This window comes from Panthera tigris, chromosome B3 (genome assembly GCF_018350195.1).
Source record: "Panthera tigris isolate Pti1 chromosome B3, P.tigris_Pti1_mat1.1, whole genome shotgun sequence".
Lineage (NCBI taxonomy): Eukaryota > Metazoa > Chordata > Mammalia > Carnivora > Felidae > Panthera > Panthera tigris.
The window spans coordinates 17,055,653-17,077,620 of record NC_056665.1 but is presented as its reverse complement, the minus strand read 5'-3'; the positions used below and the strand labels follow the sequence as shown (position 1 = coordinate 17,077,620).

Below are 21,968 nucleotides of genomic sequence, written 5' to 3'. Positions count from 1 at the left end.
TGAAGTGGGTTTGACAGTTTGGGGGAAAAGAGCGCTGGCCAGAAATGCAGCTTCAGTTTAAATACCTGTTCCCCCTTGGCAGCTAAGGTGCCCGTGTGACCATGGACGTGAGGCTGGGACCAGGTGGCCCCCAGGTTAAGTAGGACCCGAGTTCCCTTAAGCTAGAGAAGCTCCACGCTGGAAGCCGAGGGTTCTGTTTTCCTTGGGCAGTGACCGATGCAGACTGAAGAGCCACTCACAGTGACAACATCGTGTTTTGGGAACACATGTTGGCTATTGTTTGGGATTTTCTTCATTATTCCGTGTTAATTTATGGCATTTACTGTGAGTTGGATTTAAACGTAGGGGAAAACAGCATCCCACAAACAAAGACATGTCATTCTTACCAAGGGACTAATGGTATTTGCAAAACAGGGAAGGTCCAAGGAAAATATTTCTAGTGCCAAAGATGGAGCCATTGTCTGGGGGTGTGGGTGCGTCTTTGAGGCATCTGAGGGTTTTACCACTGCATCTAGGGCTGTCTGCACCTTTCTCTGCTTCCCTGAGCCCTGAGAAACTCACCGTGTTTGCCTTGGTCCAGACTGGTGATTTTAAGATTCCTTTCCTAGATGGACTAGCTTTGGTGTGGGTTTCTTTCCTTCCTTCCTTCCTTCCTTCCTTCCTTCCTTCCTTCCTTCCTTCCTTCCTTTCCTTCCTTTCTTTTCTTTCCTTCCTTCCTTCCTTCCTTCCTTCCTTCCTTCCTTCCTTCCTTCCTTCCTTATTTATTTATTTTGAGGGGAGCCTGGGTGGCTCAGTCAGTTGAGTGTCAGACTTCGGCTCAGGTCATGATCTCACCATTCCTGAGTTTGAGCCCCCGCGTCGGGCTCTGTGCTGACAGTTCAGAGCCTGGAGCCTGCTTCAGGTTCTGTCTCCCTCTCTCTCTGCCCCTCCCCTGCTCATGCTGTCTCTCTTTTTCAAAAATAAGTAAACATTAAAAATAATTAAGTTTACTTATTGTAGAGAGAGACAGACAGAGACACAGAGAGAGACAGAGGGGGAGAGAGAGAGAGAGAGAGAGAGAGAGAGAAAGAGAGAATCCCAAGCAGGCTCCACACTGTCAGTACAGAGCCCGATGTGGGACTCAAACTCATGAACTGTGAGATCGTGACCTGAGCCGAAATCAACAGCTCGACGTTTAACTTACTGAGCCACCCAGGAGCCCAATGTGAGTTTCTTTCTGCCCCAACACCTTGCATTCCAGCGGCACCTCAGGAACCAGGCACCCCATCTTGTCCCTCTTCCTTGAATTAAACTCTTAGACTTATGAAAACAAAATTGCTTAAGGCAAGAGAGGCCTGAGAACTACAGGGAGGCTGTTGCAAATATACTGCAAACCAGATGTTTCTTTCTCTATGGCAGAGAGGCGCCCGAGTTCATGGGGCATCTGGGGAAGTGTTTTCCTTTAAGGAAGACATCTGTATGGAAATGGTAGCCCAAGTAATGTAATGTGACAGTTGCTATGTCAACTTGCGTATTTTTCCCCTCCCCTTAAATTATTGACCGGCTCGGTCAATGTTGCATAAAAGTCATGTAATGCCTTGGAATGTGTTTATGTGCTGTCCTCTGCCAGAACTTTTTCAACGTTTTTTTTTTTTTTTTTTCCTATGTGTATTTTGCTTTTGGGAAGATGGCCTGTCACTTTGGTTTAACTGTACTCTTTTTTTGTGGAATTACATATTTCTTAGATTTGTAACGGGGCAATCAATGGCAGCTTAGACTCCGGGGGAGCGATCAAGTTAAGGCAGAGGGTGGGCAGTAGGGGGACTTGAAGCCCCTTCAGTTGTGATCGAAGAAGTATAGACCATGGGCCAGGACATGAACAGCTTGCAGTTAGTGTGGGGGAGGTAAGGGGTGTGTGTGTGTGTTGTGTGTGTGTGTGTGTGTGTGTGTGTGTGTGTGTGTAAACCCTTTCCTCTTTGGTTCCTATGATGTTACGGGGGCAGGAACCTTCTCTGTGTCTCTGCTGTGTATCTAGCTGCCTGCTGGCTGCCTTGACCTTGTTAGCTTTAACAGGCATTTCAAAACTAAAGCCTTTACGTCTCCTCTTGTCCTCACTTCTTCCTGGGGAAGGCACCTGCATCTTCCACTCAGGCTTGAGAGCTGGCTGCCAACCTCTGCCCCACCCTGTGTCTTCGGCCTTAGCCCAGTCTGATTCCTCAGGTGGTGTTTTCTGTCCTCTGGGAATCTCCCTCCCTACCAGCCTGACTGCTGTGGTCAGCCCCTGTTCACTTCTTGTCTGGATCAACACTTGTTCTCCCTGCCTCCAGCCTCACCTAAAACCATTCTCTACACTCCATCAGGGAGATCCTTCTCCAACAACCTTTTTTTTTTTTTAAACAACAACAACAACAACAACAACAACAACAACAACAACAACACTTTTTAAAAAATGTTTATTTATTTGAGAGAGAGAGAGAGAGAGACAGACAGTATGAGCGGGAGAGGAGCAGAGAGACAGGGAGACCAAAGCAGGCTGCAGGCTCTGAGCTGTCACCTCAGAGCCCAACACAGGGCTCAAACTCATGAACCATGAGATCATGACCTGAGCCAAAGTCAGACGCTTAACCGACTGAGCCACCCAGGCGCCCCAAACTTTTCTTTTTTTTAACTTCAAAATGGCTAATTCCTCCTACCTGGGCATAATCCAACTGTTCTCTTTTTTGTTTTTCATTACAAAGATTAAAAAAAAAATTTATTTGGGGCGCCTGGGTGGCTCAGTCAGTTAAGCGTCCGACTTCGGCTCAGGTCATGATCTCACGGTCCGTGAATTCAAGCCCCACGTCGGGCTCTGTGCTGACAGCTCAGAGCCTGGAGCCCGTTTCAGATTCCGTGTCTCCCTCTCTCTCTGCCCCTCCCCTGTTCATGCTCTGTCTCTCTCTGTCTCAAAAATAAATAAACGTTAAAAAAAAAATTAAAAAAAATTTTATTTTATTTTTGAGAGAGAGAGAGAGAAACAGAGTACAAGCAGGGGAGGGGCATACAGAGTGGGAGACACAGAATCTGAAGCAGGCTCCAGGCTCTGAGCTGTCAACACAGAGCCTGACTCAGGGCTTGAACCCTCAAGCTGTGAGATCATGACCTGAGCTGAAGTTGGATGCTTAACTGACTGAGCCACCCAGGCGCCCCCCCGCCCCCCATTTTTTTAAGTTTATTTATTTTGAGAGAGAGATCACACCAACCTGGGGGAGAGGCAGAAAGAAAGGGGGAGAGAGGATCCCAAGCAGGCTCCACACTGACAGCGCAGAGCCCAGTGTGGGGCTCGACTTCACGAATCGTGAGATCATGACCTGAGCCGGAAAGGAAGATTTAGACGCTCAACCAACTGAGCTACCCAGGCACCCCCTCCCCACCACCCCAACTGTTCTCTTTCTAAAACACTACTCTGATTATGTCTCTCATTGGTCAGACTATTCTAGAAACTTCTGAAGCTAATATCTCAGCCTAGTCCCCACAGCCTCCAGCTCTGAAGCCCAGTCTGGCTCAGGACTTTCATTGGCATTCTGCCCCAGCCACCCCCCCCCCCCCCGCCTCCCCCCCCCTGCCGAAAGACTGCTGGTCTGAATATTCGTGTGCCCCATAAATTCATATGTTGAAATCCAAACCCAGTGGGATGGCATTAGGAAGTAGGGTTTGGGGGAGGTGCTCTACCCTCATGAATGGGAATCAGTGCCCCTACTAAAGAGACCCCAGAGGGCTGCCTTGTCCCTTCTGCCCTGTAAGGACACCGCGAGAAGTTAGCAGTTTGGAATGTGGAAGGGGGCTCTCACCAGAGCCTGCTCATGCTGGCAGCCCGCTCTCAGCCTCCCAGAACTACCAGAAACACGTTTCTGTTGTTTACAAGCCTGTACAAGTCCGTGGTGTTTTGTCATGTCAGCCCAAATGGATGAGCGCACAGCCCCTGGGTGGGTGCGTGACGGCCGCTCATGCCCGAGAGTGCTGGTCATGGTGTGTGTGGTCATGGCCTGGTCACCTGTCCTGCCCCTGCTGATGCCAAGTGCAGTGCCTGGCCCTTGTCCTTGTTTGCTGAATGGGTGGCAGGCCCCTTCCCCCACCCAAAGCGCAAAATGAAATCCTAAAGCATCTGCCCTAGTAAGGTCTTTCCATGCTGATCTCTCCTTTCTTGTCACAGTGTCTTTTTCTTGTCTGTTCCTCATCTTTCATCCCTTTCTTTTTGTTTTTAAAAATTTTTTTAAACGTTTATTTATTTTTGAGACAGAGAGAGATAGAGCATGAGCAGGGGAGGGGCAGAGAGAGAGGGAGACACAGAATCGGAAGCAGGCTCCAGGCTCTGAGCCATCAGCCCAGAGCCCGACGTGGGGCTGGAACTCACGGACCGCGAGATCGTGACCTGAGCCGAAGTCAGCCGCTTAACCGACTGAGCCACCCAGGCGCCCCATCATCCCTCTCTTTCTGACTCTGTCAGCTTTCGTCGGGGCCTGGCCCTTGGCTCTGTCCTTTTGTCTCTCCTTCATGTGGAGATTGGGGGATCTGGAACCAACAGGACTCGGTTCACACCCAGTCCCAACGCTGCTGTTTATGGGCACCTGACCTTGACCAGGTTTCTTAACTCCTCTGAGCCTCACCTGAAAAAAAAAAAAAGAAGAATCAGCCGTGCAAGCATTAACTGAGATACTGCCCTTGGCGCTGTGCCAGATGCTTGGTGAGTGCTTGCACCTGTGGTTCTGGTACATGTTCTTGTTTTAACACTGTAACTGGGTTAACAGAAAACCATGGGGGAGGGGAAAGAAAAACAAAAAAAGAGGTTAGAGTGTGAGAGAGCCAAAGCATAAGAGACTGTTAAAAACTGAGAACAAACTGAAGGTTGATGGGGGGTGGGAGGGAGGAGAGGGTGGGTGATGGGTATTGAGAAGGGCACCTTTCGGGATGAGCACTGGGTGTTGTATGGAAACCAATTTGACAATAAACTTCATATATTGAAAAAAAAGTAAAAACAAAACAAAACAAAACAAACAAACAAACAAACAAAAAAACTGTAACTGGGTCATGCCCCTTTTTTTCTCCAAAGCATGGTGGCTGGCAGTGGTCCGCAGAGTACGTAGGCCCTTGAGTCCTCCCTGATTGGCCTCCTCCCTTCTCCCCACGCTGTCCGCTCTGGCACCCTTCAGTTCCTGTCCTTGCCCGTCATGCTGTGCCCTCTCACATCTCTGAGGCCCCGTCACCTACGGTACCTGGAGTCCCCTTTCCTACCTGGGCTGATGCATCCTTCAGGCCTGCTGGGGGTGCCTTCCACCACAGACTCTCCCGGCCCCTCAGTAGGAATGCCTGCCTCATCCTCTCTGGTGCCCTGTAGCACGCAGCCTCCATCTGACTTCACTGTATTCCGTTTCACGTCCCAGGCAATTGTCTCCTCCTCGGAGTTGTCAGTGTCTTAAGCCAGAGTCTAAATTTAATCCCTTGAGTGGATTTATTATGTGCTTTGCACATAATAGTGACTCAACATGTGGGTTACATGAGCAACATGTGCTTCAGAATCGTGACCTTCGGAGGGTCTGTGTATGATGTGGGTGCATCCTGCTGCCTGCCTGTGTGTTGGGGCAGATGAGGAGGGACGGTGAGCACAACCACAGGTGCTCCTGCCTCCTCCCTGGATATTGCTCATCCATCACAGTGCTCCTTTCACAGTGCTCCTCCTTGCTGAGTTAGAACGTGGCCTCAAAATCCTTCTCCGGAAAGGGGCGCCTGGGGGACTCAGTCAGCTGAGCCTCTGACTTCGGCTTAGGTCATGACCTCGTGGTTCATGGGGTCAAACCGGGCATCGGGCTCTGTGCTGACAGCTCGGAGCCTGGAGCTTCGGATTCTGTGTCTCCCTCTCTCTCTGCCCCTCCCCCACTTATGTGTGCGCTCGCGCTCTCTCCCCCCCCCAAAAAAATAAATAAATAAAAACATTAAAAAAAATCCTTGTGAGGAATGCTCGCCTCTGTCACAGCCCATCTATCCTTTCAAGGACAGGTGACAGCCGGTTCTCCCTGACCCGTACTATGGAAAAATCTTGTCAACTTCTTAGCAATGATTGCTTTGCTTATTTATTCATTATAAAAAGCATGTTTAAACAAAAAAGGACTTAGCTCCTTTAAGAGATCTTGGGAGGCAAGATGAAAGGTTTAAAAATTTTGTCAGGGGATGCCTGGGTGGCTCAGTCAGTTAAGTGTCTGACTTCGGCTCAGGTCATGATCTCACGGTTGGTGAGTTCGAGCCCCGCGTCGGGCTCTGTGCTGACAGCTCTGAGCCTGGAGCCTGCTTCAGATTCTGTGTCTTCTCCCTCTCTCTCTGGCCCTACCCTGCTTATGCTCTGTGTCTCTCTCTCTCACGAATAAATAAACACTTAAAAAAATTTAAAAATTTTGTCAGGAGGCACTGAGTGGGTTCAAATGTGTGTCTTCATCGAGCCTGAGGTGCTCCTTCAACAGCCTTGGAAGGAGAAAGTGAGGAAGACGGTGGTCAGCTTAACACTCCCTGACAGAGAAAGGAACGGCCACGAGAAAATGTGGTGGGTACAAACCTGTATCCACTTGAGGGAGCAGACAGGATAGTAGAGGTCAAGCTAGAGAAAGAAAGATAGACATTTCCATGCAAACCAGAGCAGGAAGTTTGGAATGGGAGTTTTCAGGAAGACACGGGAGTGTTATGAATCAGTTTCCATTGTCTCATTGACAAAAGCCAACAAGTGACAAAAGGGCTTTTCATGCTTATTTGATATCCCAGAGAACCACTTGAAGCAGGTGGAGGAAGTTTCTGGAAACCACTGACAAGCTTCAAACACCTTAGGAAAAGCAGTTTGGTGAGGTGGACTCATTCACCTAACCTGCAGATGACCAGGTGAGAGGATGTTGTGGTCTCCATTTGACAGGTGGGGGCTCAAGGATGGGTGAAGGTCATATAACTAGGAATTGGAGAAGCTGGAATTTGAACCCCATCTGGTTCTGAAGTCTGTAGTCTTTTCCCTACACAGGTGCACAGGGCCATATCTAAATGTGTATGTCATCTTGTTCTCCACTGGCACGGAAGTCTGTTAGAGACTGGTGAGTGAATAGTCTATGTTTTGTTGAGATGGTATTTATTAAGAGTGAGGAGTCTGTATCTAGCTTCATTTTTGTGTGTGTGGATGCCTAATTGTACCAGCACCATTTGTTGAAAAGACTATCTTTGTTCCATTGTATTGCCTTTGCTCCTTTGTCAAAGATCAGTGGACTATATTTATGGGGGACTATTTCTGGGTTCTCCATTGTGTTCCACTGATCTTTCTTTCACCTTCCATTCATCTTTCTTTCATTGTCTCTTCTTTCACCACAATCACACTGTCTTGATTACAGCTTTATAGTAAGCTTTATATATTTATATATATGGATACTATAAAACTTTAAGTAGCTTTGTAGTAAGTCTTGAAGTTAGTTAGTGTCATTCCTCCAAATTTGTTCTCCTTTAATCTCGTTTTGGCTATTCTGGGTCTTTTGCCTCTCCCTCTAAACTTGGGAATCAGTGTTGCTATTCACAAAATAACTTGTTGGGATTTTGATTGGGATTGCATTGAACCAAAAGATCGTATTGGGAAGAACTGACATCTGTACAATATTGAGTCGTTGTCTTTTTTATTTTATTGAAGAAAATTTTTTAATGTTTTTTTTTTTTTATTTATTTATTTTTTTAATGAGATTTTTTTTTTTTTTAACGTTTATTTATTTTTGAGACAGAGAGAGACAGAGCATGAACGGGGGAGGGGCAGAGAGAGAGGGAGACACAGAATCGGAAGCAGGCTCCAGGCTCTGAGCCATCAGCCCAGAGCCGGACGCGGGGCTCGAACTCACAGACCGCGAGATCGTGACCTGAGCTGAAGTCGGACACTCAACCGACTGAGCCACCCAGGCGCCCCTAATGTTTATTTTTGAGAGAGAGAGACAGAGTGTGAATGGGGGAGGAGCAGAGAAAGAGAGGGAGACACAGACTTGGAAACAGGCTCCAGGCTCTGAGCTGCCAGTACAGAGCCCGATTCGGGGCTCGAACTTGGGAATGGCCAGATCATGACTTAGGCAGAAGTCGGATGCTTAACCAACTGAGCCACCTAGGTGCTCCCCCCCCCCTGCCTTTTTAATGTTTATTAACATCTGAAGTAGGCTCTGAGCTGATAGTAGAGAGACCCATGCAGGGCTCGAACTCATGAACCGCGAGATCATGACCTGAGCCGAAGTTGGCACTTAACCGACTGAACCACCCAGGCACCGAACAATATTGAGTTGTCTTATCCATGAACGTAGAATGTCTCATTATTAGTTCTTTGATTCTGTTTGTCATAGTTTTATAATTTTCCTCATAGATCTTGTGCATATTTTGTTAGCTTTATACCTAAGTATTTCATTTTGGGGGGTGCTGATGTCAATGGTATTGTGTTTTTAATTTCAAATTCCACTTGTTCATTGCTGGTATATAGGAAAGCAATTGGCTTTTGTATATTAGCTTTCTATCCTGGAACCTTGTTGTAAACCAACGTTTACAGCCCTGTCTTTCTATCGGTTAGGCCTCGTTGCAGCTATCCCTACTACTTGAGGTGCCCTGAGCATGGCCTTGGACTTGTAGGGCTCTGTGCCTCTTCTCACAGGTTATGCTGCCTGTAGTGCCCTTGCCTGTTGTCTCTGCCTGTTGAAACCTTACCCACGGATCCAGAACCCAAGCTGTCTGAATTCCCTGGGGATGCTCTCCCAACACCCCTCTGCAGAATTGCCTCTCTCCTCTGGGTCCTGGTGATGCGTTGGCTCCCGTCTGGACTCTGGCACCTTTCGTGCCCCGGCCTGTATTGGAGCAGCTTGTTTATTAGCACTCCTTCCTCCGCAGGCTGCCACCTCCCAAGGGCAAGAACGGGGATTTACGCATCGGCCTCTGAGGGCCTAGGACAGACAGCACTGTTCATGCATTCAGGAACTCAGCCACGGGTAGTCGAATGCAGTTTGAGCATGCTGAGTTGCCATGAAGCCGGGCCACTGGGAGGTAGTAGCCTTAGGGACCTCACTGTCTTAACTTGTTTGGGAAACCTTGGAGTGTTCACAGAATAGAATCCATTACTGACATTTCTTTGTGGTGCACATCGCCTGTCGCTCAGGGGGCAGGGAAATTAAATCCATGCAGTGAGGCTGGCCTTTAACTAGTAACGTCCTCTTGACTGTTGTCACCACTGCACAGCCTTCTGCGATGTCCAGTCTCTGCTCAGGCCCTCGATGGGAGAGAGCCCGAGGGATGCTGATCACATTTTCTTTTAAAACCACAGGTGTGTGGCTTCCACTTTCTAACTCTTGGAACTTGCTGGCTTCAGGGTCTCAGAAGTGATGCCCTGAGGCTGGCTCTGCAGTGCCTGTCACTCCCCAGGATCCATCCTTTGTCCTTGCTGAGCTGGCTGTAGTCTCTCTCCCTGCGCCCTGACACCACTCTGTCCTCCTGGTTCCTCTTGACTAGATATACTTTTCTGATCAAAAGCTGCTGGTTTCCAGAAGGCCGATTCTGTTTTTAAAAAGAGTTGATTTGGAGGACAATTTATTTTAGGTCTGTTGAATTTGATTGGACTTCACCTTCATTGTTATGTATCCTTAGCAGCTTAAGATTAGTTTTGGGAAAAAACAAAACAAAACAAAACAAAAACCCCCGAACAACAACCAGTTCAATCTATTTTGTGACAACCTGTGTGACTAATTAATGCTCTGCAGCACACTGTGAAATTTGCAAGGCACCACACAAACGCCAAATCATCACACATTCCCTGTTTGAAACTGTCTTAGCAAATTGAACATCTGTATTACGGTAATACACTGCATTAGTAAATGGAACATCCTTTATTGATTCACCTTGTTAAGCGGGAAAATAATCCTTATGGCTTTATAAACCTCCTGTAAGTTCTAGTAGGTGCCATTTTGAACATGACTTTAATTGAATAAATGAAGCCGGGTGTCAAGCATTTAATTGGCCCTTCTCTCGCAGCTGGCTCAATCAGTTTTGGAACGATTGTTGATGATGTAACTCAACAATGATATGACACTGACATAGTGGCTTAGATGCTCTTGGTCTTTGGGGAGGAGGGGCTGGTTGGGCAGAGTTCATGCTTAATAACTGACTAACGTCACTGTAACTTGGTCTTCATAGAGTTTTCTACTTAAGTTCTTCAAAGAGCAGAGAGCCATAGGGAAGAAGGTGGTAGCAGCTTAACCTGATTGGCCCACAAAATTGGTTTCAAAGTCATGAACCTTATATGAATGTTCGAGTGTCTTTTGTTTTCTATTCCATGTCATTTTCCTCCACATCTTCAGCTAAAAAGATCTGACTGGGAAGGTGCATTGTTTTACTGTGTGGCTTCTGGACCCCTCAGGGTTGAGAAACTGGCATAAAAATGGCAATTTGGGGTGCCTGGGTGGGTCAGTCAGTTAAGTGTCTGGCTCTTGATTTCCGCTCAGGTCATGAACTTGCAGTTTGTGAGATCAAACCCCATGTCAGCCTCTGTGCTGATGGCATGGTGCCTGCTTGGGATTCTCTCTTCTCTCTCTCTCTCTCTCTCTCTGCCCCTTCCCTGCTCATGCTCTCCCTCTCCCTCTCTCTTAAATAAATAAACATGAAAAAAAGTTTTTAAAAAATGGCAATTTAATAAAAGGGGGTATAAAAAAGATATCAGAGGGGAAATTGTGTGGTACATCCAGACAGTGGAATATTATGTAGTGCTAAAAAGATTTTTGAGATCTCTAGCCATGAGAAGACAAGAAAGGAATCTTAAAGGCATGTTACTATGTGAAAGGAGCCAGTCTGAAAAGGGTTGCATACTGTAGGATTCTAACTATATTACATTCTGGAAAAGACGAAAGTATAGAGACAGTAAAAAAAAAAAAAATCACTGTGTGGATGTGCGGGCATGGGGTGCCTGGGAAGTCTGTGCACCTTCCTCTCAATTTTGCTATGAACCCAATAAAACTGCTGTAAAGAATGCTCTTAATTAAAAAATAAAAAAACACAGGGGCGCGTGGATGGCTCAGTCGGTTAAGTGATGGACTCTTGATCTCAGCTCACGTCATGATCTCACGGTTCATGGTATTGAGCCCCGAGTCAGGCTCTGTGCTGAAAGCACAGAGCTTGCTTGGGATTCTCTCTCTCTCTCTCTCTCTCTCTCTCTCTCTCTCTCTCTCTCTCTTTCTCTCTCTCTCTCTGTCTCTCCCTCCCTCCCCCTCTGTGCTGTCTCTCTTGCATGCACTCTCTCTCTCAAAATAAATTTAAAAAATTAAAAAAATAATAAATAGAAAATAAAACAACAACAACCAAAAAACAATCAAAGGAACTTTGGTGTTTAAATGGAATCCTTAAGCAAGGAAAGGAGGGTTGCCCAGCAGGGGGGCAAGAGGCAGAGGCCATGACTGGATTTGCCTTTGGAGTGACCACTCAGTAGGGATGGATCAGCGGGGGACACTGAGGCAGGGGGTCAGGTGAGGTACTGTCATGGTCTTCTGTGCATGGTGGCCTGGACCCTGCTGGCATCTGGGGCTGGGTAGGAGGGCATGGGGCCCATCACGAGGTGGCAGGTGGAACTGATTCGGTGCAGCAGCATGGAGTGGGGGAGGAGAGAGACGTCTATTAGCTGTCACTTGGCCCTGTGCTGGGTGTTTCCGTCCGATCCTCATCAGAACTTGTCAGCCACCTCAGGTGATCAGTTTGGGCAACTCTGATGATTTTGGGGCTCAGTGAGGTTGAGGTGTTCCAAGGTCACCCTTAGAGTAAGTAGCAGGGCCCATGTCCGAACATGGAGTGGGCAGAATCCACAAGCTTCAGGGGCTGTGTAGCCTGGGGTGGGGTGGGGCAGGAGTGGTTGGAGGAGAGATGTCTCTTCCTTCTGCAGATCCAGCCCCAGAGCCTCCTTATTCAAAGGCACCCCCGCCACCCCATATTCTAACAGCTGACTCATTTCTGGCCTCTGGGAGAGAGCACTGTCCTTGGAGTCCAGTGGCCCAAGGGTGGACCCACCTCAGACCCCCCCCCCCCCCCCCCCAGCTTGCTGCCTTCAGGTTACTTTACCTCTGAGAGCATTGGTGTCCTCAGAAAAACGCAGGTGACAGTTTCACTGTGAGAAGGGGAAAAAAAAAATCATGGAAAAAAAGCCGGGGCCAAGCCCGGTGCTGAGGACAACGAGAAGATGGTGTGTTTGATGGCCTTCCATAATGTTGGATTTGACTAAGTGGGGAGTTCTGAGTTGCAGCCCATAATTGGACCTTGAAGGAAAAAAAAATGTAATTCTTGGCCATCGAATTTGTGAGCAGTGTGGTGTGTAGCGTGTTTTGCCCAGTAGCATTGGGACACATATATCTCGTTTTGGAGCCGGCAACGGGCCATCTGTGAAGATCTCTGTGAAGTCCCCTTCAGGTGAGAGGGGTCACTCTGTCCTGCTCAGTGCTGTCAGAGAACACAGTTCTAGAGCTATCGCCCGCGTTACCCACACATACTCCTCCTTTGCGCCTCTCTGGAGGTCGCATGATGTTGAAACCGCCTCTCTGGTGGCCTCGTGGCCGTGTGCACATCATCATTTTCTCTTGGCTTTCTCTTTAGTTGTGGCTGTTTACATACAGGAGGCCTGGTGGGCCACCGAAGATGTGCTGCGAACCTCTGATCCTGCCCGAGAAGGTCTGATGAAGGTGAGGGCATGTAAATTTACATGGATATTGCAAAACAGGTTTCAAGTCACTGTGCTTATTATCGTGTTAATAATCGAAAGCAGCCTCCCTTTGTGGATTAGTCTCCTAGGGCGGAAACAACTGGAATGTATGGTCTCACAGTCCCCTGAGGCTACAAGCCTGAGGGCCACGGGAGAGAATCTGTTCCACGCCTCTGTCCTAGCTGTTGGTGGCCTCAAGTGTTCCTGGACTTACAGACGGTCATCTTCCCTTGGTGTGGGCCTGTGTCTGTCCAGGTCCCCCCTTTCTATATGGACACCAGCCATATTGGATCGGGGCCCACCCTAATGACCTTGTCTTTTTTTTTTTTAACATCTTTTTTTTTAATGTTTATTCATTTTTTTTTTTGAGAGGGAGAGACAGAGAGGGAGCAGGGAAGGGGCAGAGAGGAGACACAGAATCCAAAGCAGGCTCCAGGCTCTGAGCTGTCAGCACAAAGCCCGATGTGGGGCTTGAACCCACGAACCACGAGATCATGACAGCCGAAGTCGGATGCTTAACCGACTGGGCCTCCCAGGCGCCCTCCCCCTACCCCATGGCCTCATCATCTTAACTTGATCATCTGGAGACCCTATTTCCAAATAAATCACATTTGCAAGTTAGGACTGCAACATCTTTTCAATCTGGAATATCCTGCCGGTAAGAAAAAAGAGTAATAAATGGTCGTGTGCAACAGACATCTGGCTATTGGCAAATCTCTCTTATCTTCCTTAGTGGCCCCTTGTGTCTTAGTTTTAAAACTTTAAACGATCTCTCTAGTGTGTAAGAGAGTTCTGTGTATTGCATCCAAGTGCTGTCTATTGGTGCTTACCGTGAGTCAGACATTGTGTTAGGTACTCACCTGTGTGTTACCTCAGACTCTGTGGGGATAATCTACTTTTAGAATCTTAAAGGTTTTGGTTTTGCAGATGAACACATTGAGGCTGAGCCACACAGCTAGTAAGTGATTTAACCAGACATAAACTCTAGTCTCTTTGAGATCGGGCATGGAGGTCTTTGACGGGCTGTGGTTTTCTAGAGCAGTTGTAAAGCCAAAACCTAGGATGGCAAGGGTAAGGGCAGGTGCCCCAGCAGCTCCTCGGAGTCCCTGTGGCAATCTCTCCACTGAAGTTTGGCTCGGGCAGAAGCTGAGGAAAAAGGTAGTAACTAGTGAAGAATTTAGACTGTTTATGTCACGTCTGCCTGTTTTCATTTGATTGGCACACTTGTCTTCATTCCGTAGGTGCTTCTTGGCAGTCTTGAAATGGTGGATGTGTCCACAGTCCACGTGATCTCCCTCATTGGGTCCTGTAAATACTAAATGAATTATCAGTATTCTTTCAGGTTTGGTTTAGAAAATGAGCAGATAAATGTGTACTCTAAATTGCACCCTTTCAAAGTATATAATTGAGTGATTTTCAGTATTTGCACAGAGTTGGACATCAGTCACCATTACTTGATTCCAGAATGTTTTCATCACCCCAAAAGGAAACCCCTTACCCATCAGCAGTCACCCCTCATTTCTCTCTTTCCCCAGCCCCTGGCAACGAATCTGCTTTTTGCCTCTACGGATTTGTCCATTCTGGACATTTCACATCCATGGAATCATACACTAGGTAGTCAGTCTTTTGTGTCCGGCTGCTCTCACGGAGCATGAAGTCTTCAAGGTTATTCCACACGGTAGCACGTGTCAGACCTCATTCCTTTTTGTGGCTCAGTATTATCCCACTGCATGGATAGACCATGTTTGGTCATCCATTTCTCTGTTGGTAGACATTTGAGTTGTTTCAGTTTTTTTGGCCATTTTGAATAATGCCACTAAGAACATCTGGGTGCAAGTTTTTGCAAGGACATATATTTTCAGTCATCTTGGGTATGGACCTAGGAGTGGAACTGCTGGTAAGCGGACCACCTTACATTCCCACTGGCAACGTCTGAGGGTGTCCATCTTCCCATGTGTCCCTGATACTTGTTACTGTCTTTTTTTTTTTTAATGTTATCTATCCTACCCAGTGTGAAGTGGTATCTCATTGTAGTCTCGATCTGTATGTCTCTGGCTAAGGATGTTAAACATTTTTTCATGTACTTGTTGGCCATTCATATATCCTCTCTGGGAAAATGTCTATTGAAATCCTTGGCCCCCTTTTTATTTAAAAAAAATTTTTTTTAATGTTTATTTGTTTTTGAGAGACAGAGACATGGCACGAGCGGGGGAGGGGCAGAGAGAGAGGGAGACACAGAATCCAAAGCAGGGTCCGAGCTCCGAGCTGTCAGCACAGAGCCCGACGCGGGGCTCGAACCCACGAGCTGTGAGATCGTGACCTGAGCCGAAGTCGGACGCTCAGCCGACTGAGCCACCCAGGCGCCCCTCCTTGGCCCCCTTTTTAATTGGTTGGTTGGCTTTTTACTGTTCAGTTGTAAACACTTTTTCATATATTCTGGGCACAAGTCCTTATTGCATACATTGCAGATGCGATTTGCAAATACTGTTTCCCAGCCTGTGAGTTGCCTTTTTCATGCCTGCCCCCCTCCCCAGCTTTATTGAGGTACATCTGACATAAACGTTGTGTAAGTTTGAGGTGTACAACGTGTTGATATGATACGCATACATATTGCAACATGATTCTCACCGTGGCGTTAGCTAATGCCTGCATTCCATTACATAACTGCCATTTTTTGGTGATGAGAACATTTACGATCTATTCTCTTAGCAACTTTAATATAATACAGTATTATTAGCTATATATGTTATCATGCTGTGTACTAGATTCCCAGAACTTATTCATCGTACAATTGGAAGTTTGTACCTTTTGACCAACATCTTCTCTTTTCTCCCACCTCTAGCCCCTGGTCACCGCCATTGTATTCTCTGTTCCTAGGAGTTCGGCTTTTTCGGATTCCACATGCACGTGAGATCATGCAATGTTTGTCTTTGTCAGACTTCTATCACTTAGCATAATGCCCTCTGGTTATACCCAAATTGTACACAGCAGGATTTTTCAGGTCTGGTTTTAACTGACTGAAAAGATAGTGTTTTGAAAAGGGTCCCACCGTCCCCCCCCCCCCAAACTGGCAAGTGGCTTGAGATTCAGCAAATGTGTGTGGGGGACCCAGTGGGGTGGCCTGGTGTACCCGTTTGTGTTTCTATGCTGGTCCCTTTCCACAGGTGGGCCAATGGTATTTAGTGGCGGGGTGTTCTGAATGCCAGGAGGAGTCTGATTTGCTCTTTAAATCATTTTTTTTTTTTTGTTTTCGAGAACAAGAGTGGTCACTTCTTCCATGTGTCAATTCTTCTGTGTTTAGATGAAGAAAACCCCAAATTTTCTGAAAATGTGGCCTATGTTGTGAACAGAAAGAAGCTTGGATGTTACTTGCACTTAATGAATCATGTTGTAAAGATCTAGCTGTCCCCAACTGTCTGTGGATAGTTTCCCTTTCCATTTGTAGAACTTCAGGTCTTGACATTTATCTATTTTTTTCTTTTAATCACATTTTGTTTCTTAGCCAGCTCTTCTTTGTAAATTACCAAAAAAAAAAAAAAAGGTTAATGTTCTTTCTGTGAACATAATTAGTGGTCCTAATTGAGGGATTAGAATTGGATCTCAGTTTTGTATTTTCAGAAACGTTTCTAAGTCAGAATCACATGTCACCCATTTTTTTCCCCCTGTAATGAAATTGGGTGAATTAAGTGCCTTTTCTTTTTCTCCTTTTTCTCCTGCCAGTTTTTGATTGGATATTTCCCTTCTGCCAGATGCAATCTGCTTTTCTCTTCTGGCTTTCCTCTGAACTTTTTGGCTTTGTAAGTTGAAAAATACAACCTCCCACATCACCCCACTCAGGTTTTGCGTGACCAGCTAGTTACTCTTAAAGTCTGAACTTGATTTGGCCTGCTACTGTCTGAGATACAAAGTTGGGGTGGCTTCTCAGAGTTAAGCTGGTGTGGTTTTCACAAAGCTTTTTCTCATTTAAGATTTGGCTCCAGATGAGGGTGAACTATTTTACATTCTGGACCAATTAATAAGTTTATTGGCACTGAACACTTTGTGCCATTTGCTAGGATGCTGCAAGCTGCCTTGTTTTTATTATCAGAACACTTGCAAACAAGTGTTTTTTTCCCCTCCCCTCCCCCCAAAACAAGTGTTTTAAGGCCCACTTAGACAATCTTCTCCCTTGACCGCTGGAGGAAACGGAGGCTCAAAGAGGTTGGGTGTTGCTAAAGAGCTCCCCACAAATCTAGGCTGTAAAGTCAGTATCATAGATGACGACGATGATGGTGATGATGGTGATGATGGTGATGATGGTGATGATGATAAAACTTTAAGGGGTAAAGTATTCAATATAAAACTAAGCATAGATACTTATGTGAAACTTTCCCAAAGTCTTAGTTCTTTTTCTTTTTTTAAATGTTTATTTATTTTGAGAGAGAGAGAGTGCGCACAAGTGGGGGAGGGGTAGAGAGAGAGAGAGGGAGACAGGGAATCCCTCTGCAACTGTCAGCACAGAGCTGGACTCGGGGCTCGAACTCATGAAACCGTGAGATCATGACCTGAGCCGAAATCAAGACTTGGGTGCTTAACTGAGCTGCCTAGGTGCCCCTGCCAAGTCTTAGCTCTAACGCATGAAGAGGCAGAAAGGAACCATGAGCTGGGCTATAGCAGGTGCACTGGCCTGGGACTCAGAAGCTCTGGCCTATTTTGAGCTTGCCTGTCTCTGGCAGAGCCCTCATTCAGCTGTCATAAGTCCTCTTTGGAATGAGGCAGGGAAATCAATACATGTAGTCACTTACCCTCTTTGAGTTTCAATTTCCTTACCTATGAATCAGGACCTTCCTGGCGTGTGGTGACAATGGAATGGGAGCTTGTGGGTGGAAGTCACGGCCCAGTTAATGGCATTGCTGATCTCGTGGTGACACATAGGACGGGGTGACCAATACCCACACACGTAGGCTGTCACATAGCGGTCTTGTCAGAGTGCAGTGCTTTCTGTTCATCGATAGTCGATTGGGTTCATCCCGAGTGTTTGCTGGTGGTTGCCTGGAGGACTGCAGTTAGGACTCTGACCGTATCCGGACTCAGTCGCACAGACTGGGATCGATTAGCTATGTCTGCCGTGGGTGTAGGAGTGGGACGCCTCTGTTTATGCCACGTATTTGCCACCTGTGGGCTATACAAATGCAGAAAATTTTAACAGGCAGAGGAGTGTAAAGTCATTTTGACTTGTTAATGCTAAAACTCTGTGTGGGCCTGACCTTGACCACACACAAATGCCTCACTTGTGACATTGCGATGGGCAAGAAGTGGTTTCATGTTATTGCCTTAGAACAAGATGAGCCACAAGATGAGCCTTGACTCCCAGTAAGTCTCTGAGATTGGGACTCTAGTGTGTGCTCCAAATCTATCACATCACAAGCCATTGAAAGTCGTCCGCTTTTGGTGTAGCCATTGATCTTCCCCAATTCTTTATCCTCCTTCTGAGGGTCAGAATTCTGGGGCGGTTGTTAAAAATGGAGGGTGGGATGATTTCCAGACATGTCTAGTCAAACTGCTGAAATGGCTTGCCTGGCCCCCTCCAGAGGTAACTTCCTGTTTTGTTGACCAGCAAAGGATCGTTCTCTCTTTCTATTTACATTCCACGTCTGTGGCCCTGGGGACCCAGGAGGCCCCTCTGGCACTGCCCCTCACTCCTGGAGGCCGATGGGTGCGAAAGGTCAGGGTTGTGAAAACCTCTGTGAGAAATTATGATTCACAGTTTGGCTCCTGAGCACGGAAGGAATCCTGTAATGATGGCGCACACACCTGGCCCCGAAGCGTGGGTTGATTCCAAGTGCAAAATTTATCGCGTGTGATTTTCCTCTCTCACTTGCTTGTTCTTTCTTTCTTTTTCTCCTTCCCCCCGCCCCCCCCCACCCCCCCACCTCAAAGGTTCAGTCATTCGGGGAAAGGATTGTGCTTTTCATTCTCAACGTCGTTATTTTTGGAAGATTGGAGAGAAATTTGGATGATGGGGACATGTTTTTTTTACCTCACCCTGTGAAGGAGCAAGCGAAAATTCTGTGGCGGGATGGAGCAGCTGTTGGGTTTTACACAACCAAAAGGAAAGGTAAGGGACACGTGGCCCTCGGGGTGAGGGAGGCTCTCGATGTCTGCCTGCTGCGGAGGACCCCCCCTTAGCACAAGTGTTCCTTGGAGAGAATCTTCTGGCACAGGAAGTGTTGCTAATTCAGCTGTCCTGTAAATAAACCCAAGGTATGGATTTCATTTTCTCAATTCTCAGTCTACTGGCAAATAGGGTGAAAAGTGTGTCCTTTTGATTCGCAGGCATTGCCATGTCCCTCATAAAATGCTTATTGCTGTTAATGGTGTAAAATGACTTTGCAAGCACAGTGCTCTTCATTTCTTTTCTTTAATGTTACCAATTAGCTGTCAGGAAAAATACCATTGCTAACAGCTGACATGTGGCGAAAAAAACACACTGGATGCCAAGATTTATAGACATTACCTCAGAAGAGGGGGAGGTCGGCCATGATAATAAGGTTAGGGTAAAATACTGGGACTTATTTTTTAGGGGCTGTGACAAGAAGTGAGTGTGATACTAGGACCATTTCTCTCGTCTTTAAAGTTGCTTTCTTTAATAGTTTCTTGAATATTTAAAGGCTGTCAACATCTCTAATCCAAATGGTCCCAGCTCTCTTCTTTAGTTATTATTGAGTTCTAAATTTTAGCAAGAATGAAGTTTCCCAGGGAACCACCACAGAGATGCTGTTCTCTTGAGTTAAGTGTTTTTCTCAGGGGATCGAAAGGCTGATTGTGGTATTGAGCTACATTTATATTGTGTGTTTGATCCACCTGTCCAGGATGGAGTAAATCTGCATTTCTCCCGTTTTTCCCCCCAGCTCAGTGTGAGATGAGCAGTTTCCCATGCAAACAACTCCTTTAGTTAATTATTTGTCAAGGTCAGTCATACACACTTAAGCACCTGTGTCTTTCCGCTCCTTTGCTCACCATAGCCATTTACTCTTGGATTTCAGTGCACCATTTTGCTTTTCCAAGTGGCTCTGTTCTTTAGTCATTTATTTTTGATAGACCAAGGGATCCAGAGAATAATTAAAATGGAAGGGAAACTTTTTGTAATTAATTCCTCTTTCACTTTCTAAACATTTTTTTTAACATTTATTTATTTTTGAGAGACAGGGCGAGACAGAGCATGAGCAGGAGAGGGGCAAAGAGAGAAGCGGGGGGACACAGAATCTGATGTAGGCTCCAGGCTCTGAGCTGTCAGCACAGAGCCTGATGCGGGGCTCGAACCCATGGACTGTGAGATCATGACCTGAGCCGAAGTCGGACGCTTAACCAACTGAGCCACCCAGGTGCCCCCCTCTTTCATTTTCTAATAAATGGCTGGTCTTAAATCTGTCACAGTATCATTTGTGCCATAGACATCCTACTCATAGTGAAAATGGTTAACAGATCCCACCTTGATGTGTGAGAACCACAGCAATGGGGGGAAAGGAGTGTGTGACCTTCTCTCTCCAGCGCCTTCTGTTGCACCTTGTAGCAGCGATAAACCAGGGCGTCGTTTTGTGAGGATGAAGTACAGGTTGGTTATGGCTGCCTCGTTCTTCCCAAAGCAGACCCAGACCTCAGAGTGAAGGGGAGGACCTTAAGATGTCAAGCTGAGTCCGATGACCAGACTAAGGTGCTTGGATTTCTGCTTCCTCTTCATTTTTGATGAATTCCACGAATTTGGTGGAAAGTTCTCTGAAGCTGCTTCCTGGGTCATGTTGTTTTCATCCATGAACTGATCTTTTAAGTGGCAATTGACTTTTAGCTACTCAACAATTTATTGCGTTTGGGAAGTACCAAACCAGTATAAAATCAAATAAAGAAAATACAGACTTCTGGTATACCTTGCCAATTAAAACTTTTTCTTTTTTAATTTTTTATATTAATCAGCAGAAAAGTTTCATTTCTTTTAAGGACAAACAAACCACATCCAAGGCCTTAACTTACAGACACAAACCAAAGTAGCCATTTAAAACATTAGTTATTGAGGTACAATACCTACACTGGGGGAGAATGCTTCGCCATCTGAAGCTTATATCACACTTTGGTTGATCGACAACTGAACTCTGCTGGTGTTTGGGTGTGGATGAGGGTAAGAGGGTATCTGCAAAACCAAAGGAGAACAGCTGTGTTCCACAAGTACTGAAATATTTTAGACTGCATTGTGGGGACAGGTTTCACGCTGAACGGAAGAGAGGTGATAAAAGCTATGTCCCTCCCCTAGGGCATCAGGCTGTCTTGCAGAGTGCCACAGCAGAAAAGCGGACCTCCCCTTGCTTATGCTCAGTGAATTCTCTGCAGACCTTCGCAGCTGGTTTACCGGAAAAGGCATTCGTCCATCAAGTTCATAGAGATGGCCATCCACCATGAAAATTCACTTTGTAATCTCGCTGACATTGGCCTTCCTGTGCCATGGCATCATGGACTGCCTCAATGGCCTCATTCTGCTCAAAGCATTTGGTTCTGTCTTCAGGAGACAGCTTCTCTGTTTCAGAAAGAAACTGTTTCAGGACTGACCCTTCTCAAACTCCAGTTTGCCTTGGTTATTGGCCACTGAATGTATAAGTCTGATGGTACCACAGGGGTTCCTGATGGTCTGCTTCATGAAGTACACCTTAGATCTTTTTTTTTTTTTTTTTAATAACTGCCGTTGCTTGATTAGCTTAGTTTTAGAGAGAGAATAAAACTATTTCTGTTAGAATAATTATATAGATACTGCCCGCAGCAATGTATGAGAGTCATTAAATATTTTAGTCCATTTCTTTAACCGGGCCATTTGCTTATTATTGAGCTTCATGGTTTCTCCACATGTTATAGATGTAAGTTCTTTATCAGATAATGTATTGGAAAACATTTTCATTTTGGCACAACAGTATTTTTCAAAGAGCAAATGTTTTAATAGTTTGATGAAGTCTGTCTTATCAGTTTACCACTTTTCATTATTATTCAGTTCAAATATTTTCTAGTTTATGTTGTCATTTTTATGAGTTGTTTTAAAGTGGTTTTTAATTTCCAGATATTTGGGGGCTATTCCAGATGTTTTATTTATGTATTTATGTATGTATGTATGTATGTATGTATGTATGTATTTATTTATTTATTTATTGGTTTCTAATTGAATTGTTGCAGTATGAGAATGTAGTCCGTTACATTTTAATATTCTAAAAACTATTGAGAGTTGTGTAAT

General features: G+C 46.0%; 1 protein-coding gene across 2 annotated transcripts in view; it reads left to right on the top strand.

The window, feature by feature from the left end:
- LOC102969546 (protein FAM169B) overlaps positions 1-21,968 on the top strand; it is an 88,914-nt gene that overhangs the window by 36,781 nt on the left and 30,165 nt on the right. For both annotated transcript variants that reach the window (XM_042988144.1, XM_042988143.1), the window contains exons 4-5: positions 12,616-12,701; positions 18,641-18,818. In XM_042988144.1, coding sequence (XP_042844078.1) covers positions 12,616-12,701; positions 18,641-18,818 — 264 coding nt within the window. The remainder of the gene's footprint in view (positions 1-12,615; positions 12,702-18,640; positions 18,819-21,968) is intronic.